The sequence below is a fragment of the Ipomoea nil genome, unplaced genomic scaffold, assembly GCF_001879475.1.
Source record: "Ipomoea nil cultivar Tokyo-kokei standard unplaced genomic scaffold, Asagao_1.1 scaffold3170, whole genome shotgun sequence".
Classification (NCBI taxonomy): Eukaryota; Viridiplantae; Streptophyta; class Magnoliopsida; order Solanales; family Convolvulaceae; genus Ipomoea; species Ipomoea nil.
In genome coordinates, this window is record NW_017619598.1 from 1,293,770 (window position 1) to 1,302,631 (window position 8,862).

Below are 8,862 nucleotides of genomic sequence, written 5' to 3' on the forward strand. Positions count from 1 at the left end.
TCAAGCAACTCAAATGAATGTATTGATACCAATGAGATATTTATGAAAAAGCTCGTAAAGAGAATTCAGTTCTCAAGTGGTAGATTATAAGTAATGATACATAATTAAATTTTGACAATCACAATATAAGAGTTACACTAATTAAGTACATGTCCTTTCACTTTAGAGATGCATGGGTCTATCTGATTTACTCTATTAAGGATATATGAGGCTCACATTTGTTATCTATGTTTTTGTTATATTTTAGCTCTTGTTGAATAGTTGTATGATATATTAGTAGTTATAACTTCCTTCTATCTTTCATTCTCTGTACACTATTTATAGCTGCCTGAGTTTGCAGTAGTTAATTCATTCAGTTCTATAAACTCTATATGGTATCAAGATCCTGAAATCTCCTTCCTAATCAATGGCTTCCACCAACACTAATAAGATCATCCAGCTGAATGCTCCCACTCACTTTCCTATCAAACTCACCACCACCAACTTCCCAGTTTGGCGCCGGCAGGTTCATGCCACCCTTGTTGGCCTCAATCTCCTGGGCTACGTTAAAGGTTCCACCAACGAACCGGCTAAATTCTCAGACGATGCTCAATCCGTCCCCAATCCTGATCACTTAATTTGGTACCGTCAAGACCAAATTATTGTTAGTGCACTTCTAGGAAGCTGTACTGATACAATCCAGCCGCTCATCTCGTCGGCCACGACGGCTCATGATGCGTGGCAACGCTCGTTGCAGGTTATGCTAGTGCCTCCCGATGACGGATTATCTCCCTCAAGGCAAAGCTAACCAGAAACCCGAGAGGCTCTCGGTCTATTTCAACATATCTTAATGACATGCGAGCCATAGCTGACGATCTTGCCTTGGCTCAGTGTCCGGTGTCTGATGAAGATTTGCTCGTGTACATCCTGACTCAGCTAGGAGAGGAGTACAACTCCATTATTTCTGCGGTTCGTGTTCGTGAGAAACCCCTTTCATTGGGTGAGTTAGCCGATGTCCTAACTGACTATGAACGTCAGTTGAAGGACGCAGACGATTCCCGCCAGTTGTTATTGGCAACTGCTAATGCCACTCAGCGGACCTCGTCTCCTCGGAACAACCGGCAACGAAATACCACTCGTACTGTTCGTAACAACACAAGCAACTATACGAAGCCAACCGATCGACTTGGCAACAAGGGGGGACTACTCGGTCAGCTGTTATCTGTAAGTTCTGTAACTTCGCAGGTCATGAAACAAAGGTCTGCCGAAAGCTTGCTAGGTTCCTAAAAGAGCATAATGTTCTCCCCGCACAGACTTCGTCTACAGTCCAGTCCTCGCCGGCATCTCCACCCTGGCTGTTTGACAGCGGTGCATCGCATCACGCCACCTCGAATCTCGCGTCACTACAAACACTCTCCGAGTACAGTGGGCCTGATGAGGTTCGCCTGGGTGACGATAATTCCCTTCAAATTTCTCATATTGGTCGATCTGTTATTCCTACTCTGTTTTCCGTCCTTGCCTTAGAGAATGTTTTGCATGTCCCTCAGTTACACACTAACTTGGTTTCCATATCTAAACTATGTCAGACTAATCACGTCTCTGTTGAATTTTTTGGCTCCCATTTTCTTGTTAAGGACCTTCGAACCGGGACTGTGTTGCTGAAATGAGTGAACAGTAATGGTATATACTATGGACCAGTTGCTCCGCACCCAACTGTACATGCTACGCAGTTGTCGTGTCTATCTCAGTGGCACCAACAGCTTGGCCATCCGTCTAATAAGGTGTTGCAACTTGTGTTGCAACGCTGTAATGTTCCAGTTTCTATGTCGTCTCTACAACAATTCTATTGTCCGTCCTGCAACATACATAAAAGTCATAAATTACCGTCCGCAAAAAATACTTTAGTTAGTACTAAACCTCTGCAATTAATCTATACTGATGTGTGGGGGCCAACTGAAAAATCTATTGACGAATTCCACTATTATGTAATCTTTGTAGATCATTTTTCAAAATACATTTGGCTATATCCCATGAAGCGTAAGTCGGATGTGTTTTCCGTATTTACTCAGTTCAAAAAATTAGTGGAAAAATTTCTTGTCCTTTCGATTATCTCCGTTTACTCAGACAATGGGGGAAGTTTATAAAACTTGTACCATTTCTAAATGATCATGGTATTTCTCATTTCACTACCCCACCACACACTCTTGAGCATAATGGTGTTGCAGAGCGACGGCACAGGCATGTCGTCGAAACCGGCTTGTCTCTTCTTCAAACTGCGTCCCTACCGTCCTCGTACTGGACCTTTGCCTTTCAGACGGCAGCCTATCTCATTAATCGACTTCCGACACCAGTTTTAGGTAATCAGTCTCCAGTTTATAAGCGAAAAATTAATTAATTTTGAAAAGGTGAATAGTATTATTGATATTAATTTATTTACAATAAGTTTTTGTTTTGTTTTGTTTTGTTTTTATTTTTTATTTTTTATTTTTTTTTATTATTACTTTGGTTGATTTGATAGAATCGATGATTTGCCTTTTACTAGTCATCATTTACCACTCTTAGATAAAAAAGACTTTTCTTACCTTTGGTTTTGTAAGTTTTTAAAAGGGTAAAAAGAAAAATGAAAACGTCATTTACATCATGATGATGATTATAGAAAGTGATCAAACAGACGACAAATAATCAAGCAACTCAAATGAATGTATTGATACCGATGAGATATTTATGAAAAAGCTCGTAAAGAGAATTCAATCAGGTCTCAAGTGGTAGATTGTAAGTAATGATACATAATTAAAGTTTGACAATCACAATATAAGAGTTACCCTAATTAAGTGCATGTCTTTTCACTTTAGAGATGTATGGGTCTATCTGATTTACTCATCCACCATTTAGGGCAAATTATTGTGTGGACCGTGGTTCACACAGTTGTGTGGACCACTGTAAAAACATCGTTGTGAATATTATGAGTAAAAATAATGTACATTATGTGTTAGAATAATGTACATTTTGTGTTAGAATAATGTACATTACGTGTTTGAATCATATACATTATGGCCTTGTTTAGTTATTGGCAGATCCGCCGTTTTCAGCGTTTTAACCATGTCAAAAAGCTGCGAACTTTGTTTGGTAAATGGCGGTTTGGAGCAGCAGCGGATTTGCTCCAAACCGCCAAAATCTGAAACGCTGCTTGTAGCAGCGTTTCAGATTGCCCAAAACGCCCTTAATTCTTTTTTTTTTTTTTTTTTAAATTTTTTTTTTATTTCATTAACAGAAGCCTGAGGTTTTTTTTTTCTTGCCCATCCGATGTGGGAATCGGATGGGCTGGAGTAAATAAGGGTGCGTTGAGCTCCCCTTTAAACGCCCCCTTTTGGTTTATATTTTGATGTGGGGTCAATAATTTTTTTTTAAATTTTATTATTATTATTACATCAGTTGTTTATCATCATCATCATCATCATTATTATTATTATACCCTTTTGGTCATTTTTCATGTTAACCGCTAATCTAAACAGTTAATTTTACCAAACATCTTTTTACAAACCGCTGATACAATATGCTGGTCAAACCCGCTAACACAATCTGTTATTCGTTAACCGCTAATACAATCCGGTAACCGCTAACCGCTGATTGCCAAACAAGCCCTATGTGTTATAATAATGTACATTACGTGTTAGAATAATGAAACATCCGAGTTAATATAATGTACATTATGTTTTAAAATAACGTACATTATTGTTTAGAATAATGTATATTATGTTTTAGAATAATGTACATTATGAGTTATAAAAAATATATGTTGTAGCTGGACATGCAAAAAAATAAAATTAAGCAAAACAACGTTATTTTTCGACCATAGTCCACACAGCTGCGTAGACCATAGTTCACGCAATAACTATTGCACCAATGCACCATTTAGGGCGTCGAGCTCTCAGGACAAGGAAATTTTGCCTTTGCACGCAAGATATTTACCTCCTAATTTTTCATTGGAAATTCCACCTTTGTGAGCAAGATATTTATGGAAGAGTAATTTTACCTTCTAATTTTTTTTACTTGTTTTATTGTTTATGTGATAATATTTGATTGGTTCATTTATATTTGATTAATAAGTAAATTCTTTTTATTAGATAGGATCAATGGATGAAAACAATTTATTATCATATCAAGCGATGAATATTTGGAGATAAAATTAAAAGCGAAAAATAGCATTACTCCTTATAGAATTAGTTAGCGTAGAAGGTGTAAGATTAAGATTTTAATTCACATGTAGAAGTTTTTTTTTTTTTTTTTTTTTTTTTTTTTTTAAATAATTGTTTATTATTAATAATTTGTTAACCTTTATGGGCTGTTTGGTTCACGGAATAGGTCTGGGATGGCATATGATTCTAAGTAATAGGCCTATTCCTCTGTTTGGTAACCACTTGTATTCCCAGGAACATTGTTCCCGAGAATGACTTATTCCCCTTGCAAGGGGAATAGGGGCCCCTTGGTATTAGGCTATTCCTGAGTTGAACTCAGGAATAGCCTAAAGTTTCTATTTCCTATTTTACCCCTCAATTAAATTTATTTCCTATTTCACCACCGTCACCACCACCACCGCCACCATCGCCGTCGCTACCACCACCCCAGCACCGCCATCAACATCACCACCACCACCACTGCCATCGCCGTCGCCGCCACCATCGTCGTCACCGCCACCGCCACCACTACCCCAACACCGTCACCACCGCCGCCGCCGCCACCACCATTACCCCCGTCGCCGCCGCCACCACCACCACCACCATCAGATATTTTTATACGGGTATTTATGTCTTTTAAAACATATTTCATTTCTATTCCTTAAATCAACCAAACACTGTAATATAATTCCTAAAGTTTATTCCTTCTGCGAACCAAACAATAGAATACAATTCATATTTTATTCCTTGTCTATTCCATTCCTTATTGAATAGCATTCCTATTATCTCAAAATTCATTCCGTGAACCAAACGTGCTGTTATTGTTTTGTATTAGTCAAATATTGTGCATTGTGCGATTAAATAAATACTCAATAAGAAAAAAATAAACACGTACAATTATGAAGAGATAATGATCACAGAAATAATTAACATATTTTTTTGAAACATAAATAATATATAAAAATAATAAAGAAGAAATATTAAATCACATATATTTTATATTTAATTATTTATGCAAGAAAGCAAACACTTATTATATGCTATTTAACTGTGTGAACAATTTAGATGAAAAAAAAGAATGATAAATTTGGAATTTAAAAAGAATTCAAAGAAAACAAGTATATAATATACTCCGTATAAGTTATCACAACAACAGTTGACACCATCATTTAAAAAAAAAATTTAAAATCTTACCACTATTGTTTTTTATAAACTTTTCATAGAGATTTGACGTGATTAATTATTTGTGACTTTAAGATATTAATTTTTTTTTTTGGCACTTAGAGTTTTCATCGTCGGACACATTGACCAATTCCCTCGCTAAATTGTAAACATCTTTTTTGAATGGGATAGTTGACCTGGAGATTTAAGGCTGCTCCATACCTAACGTGTTTAAGTATGCCTTAATCCCGCGGCCCATTTAATCATTGATTAGTTATTATCATTACAAGAGAACAATAAAATGCACACAAATTTAGTTACGGAGGTAAACCTACAGCTTAAAGTACTAGTTGCTCATAGGTATAGAACAAAATCGAGTGGCAGATTGTTTAGTTAAACGGGGATAGTTATGTTGTGCATCCGTATGCACCATACATGGTGCATACGGATGCAAAAACGACGTCGTTTTATTAAAAACGCGCGTTTCCCCTTAAAAAAAAAAAATTCAGGTTCGATTCCCAGCAACAACATTATGTTGTTCATTCATTCTGGAATTTTAGTTCATAGATTATGGAATTTTAGTTCATTGATTCTGAAATTATAGTTCATCGATTCTGGAATTGTAGTTCATCGATTCTGAAATTTTAGTTCATAGATTCTGGAATTTTAGTTCATTCATTCTGAAATTTTTAGTTCATAGATTAGATTATGGAATTATAAGTTCATCGATTATGGAATTATAGTTCATCGATTCTGGAATTTTAATTCATATGTTGTTGCTGGGAATCGAACCTGATTTTTTTTTTTTTTAAGGGGAGACGCGCGTTTTTAATAAAATGACGTCGTTTTTGCATTCGTATGCACCATGCATGGTGCATGGTGCATACGGATGCACAGCATAATTTGCCGTTAAACGGACCGTAAGACAAGACCATGGGACGAGAGTGCTTATTCAGTCGGAGATGGATATTCTTGGGTTGGTGTACAAAGACATTCTTGGAGTTCTTCAGGATTGTACTTTTCGAAGAATAGTTTAATTGGGTCCCCCTTCCTCCTGATGAAAAAAAAAAGCACATATAATTTTTAGTATTTTACCTACAAAAATATTTATTGATAAATTAAATATCATATATAAACAATTTTAATATTTTACCTACAAATTATTTTATTTTAATTCAAAATTTTATATATAAGTAGGCTACAGTTTATATGCTTCTTTGCTTCTTCTTTAACGTGCATTTTGTCGCCAAGCACTGACTTTTCTCAAGTTGGCTCATTAATAAAATGTTCCAAAAATTGAATAATTGTATTGATGATAGAATATTGGGATGTACTAGTGGTGGCCTAGGGAGCAAAAGCCGCCTTACTCCCATTTCTATTCTATTTTTTTTTTTTTAATATTTGCATTTTTAGTTCTCAAATTGTGTAAAATTAATTATTTAATTACTCATTTTTATAAGTATAATCTTTCATTATGTTGCAATATTACATTTTTAGTTTTATTACTTGTGTTAAAACAAATGAAGTAAACTAGTTTAGGTTGTCCACTTTTATAAGTATAATCTTTTATTATGTTACAATATTGCATTTTTGGTTCTATTTCAAGCATAAAAACAAAGGAAGTAATTAAACCAGTTTAAGTTGTCTACTTTTATAAATATAATCTTCCATTATGTTACAATATTGCATTTTTAGTTCTATTGCAAGTGTAAAAACAAAGAGAGTAAACTAGCCCAAGTTGTTTACTTTTATAAGTATAATCTTCTATTATGTTACAATATTGAATTTTTAGTTCTATTGCAAGCATTAAAATAAAGGGAGTAAACTAGCCTAAGTTGCTCGCTTTTATTGGGCATTTGGTTGGATGGAGGGAATTAGGTGGGAAAAGAATTGCAATTCCATGGGGAGAAATAATGTGGGAATAAAATGGTAATTTAAATTTCAGTATTTGGTTTGCATAAATGCATGAATAGAATTACTGGGAATTTCAATGTTTGGTATACATAGGAATTGAAAGGGAATAAGTATTATAAAGTCTAAAATGTCCATACTTATTAATATTGTTGTTGTTGTTGTTGTTGTTATTGTAAATCCTAAATGACGAAATTTAAATTTTGCCAGACAAATTTGACCTGCGATTGTCCTATAAAGAAAAATGAAGATAATATCCGCACGGGCTTAACTCACTAGTTCAGTAGGCAGTATTTGGAAGAAGAGACCAAGATTCGAAACTCGGGAGCCACAGTGTGGGGATTATATCAAAAGTGGACAAATCTTTGTGCGCACAGACATTTGACCCTGTCTACTGAGCCACTAAGTTACTATGATAGATTTATTTGCCTCCTCTCACATACTCTGTTAGATCGGGGTGTGGTGTCTTTGGGAAGTAAAATAATGAAGATAATTAATTTAAAGTAATAAATTCCCTTCAAAAAAATTTAAAGTAAACAATAATATTGTAATGGCACGACGACTCCACTCGCTCTGCCTTGAATTATTGATGTTTTGCTATCCATGTAGTTTTCGTGGAAAGTGATAGAGCGATACGTATATTTCACGATGAACTACATGTGGTTTCTCAATAATGATGAGTGTTGCATGTGGAAGTTACTATCCCCTCTTTTGCACCCTTTTTTGCTGTGCAGCATATATATGCAACAAAGCGACACACACATACATACATTAATAGGAAACATTATAAAGTGGAGTGTTTTAGTTTTCACCTTCACCAAGAAACCATAATATTTATCTGAATGGTTCCTTTCCTTGTTTCCGACATCAATGTGACCACTTACTATACCCTGATTTTTTCGATACCATCATTGAAATTATTGACTAAAGTTAAGTGTGTATGTATGGTAGAAATGATTAGTTTCAGGTATTGAATAACACAAGATAATTATGATATGCGCACAAATTTTATATTTAGTTTCAGATATTGAATAACACAAGATAATTATGATATGCGCACAAATTTTATATTGGCTATTGTAAAAAGATAATTACAAGCGTAATGTATGTGTAACAAGGAGACAAATCGCTCGTGTTTTTTTGTACAATGATTAAGATTTATATAATGTAAACATAAAATGTAAGAATATTACTCCGAGTTTTTTGTTACTCCGAGTTTTTTGTGCTTGAAAATTGGCCAATAGTGGCTAACCTTTGACTCCATGATAAATAGGGGTGAGCCATGATAACTAGGGTGAGCAAAGATCCGTCCAACCCGTCAAATTCACCATATCCGCTCAAATCCACTCCACATCCACTTAACAATGGATGAGATACAGATTCACTTAGCTTAGTGAAAATCTATCGTTAATGGATTGGATGCAAATGTGACTTTTCAAAATTAGTTATATCTAATATATTATAATTTATTTTATTTTAAACTAAAAATCCGTCATCCTATTCACATTCAATCCACCAAATCTGTTATTAGCTGATTAAATTGGATTGAATTCGCATTGTAGTGGATATGAATGCAGATGAAATTTTTTAAATTCACCTTTAATAAACTGAATGTAAATTTATCTTAATTTCGATC

The 8,862-nt window shown here is 34.8% G+C and overlaps 1 protein-coding gene across 1 annotated transcript; it reads left to right on the forward strand.

The window, feature by feature from the left end:
• The first annotated feature begins 834 nt into the window (after positions 1-834).
• Positions 835-1,646, forward strand: LOC109167849. Its single transcript, XM_019316919.1, has 2 exons — positions 835-1,117; positions 1,225-1,646. Exons 1-2 carry the CDS (start codon positions 835-837, stop codon positions 1,644-1,646), a joined length of 705 nt encoding a protein of 234 aa, XP_019172464.1.
• The last annotated feature ends 7,216 nt before the right edge of the window (positions 1,647-8,862 follow it).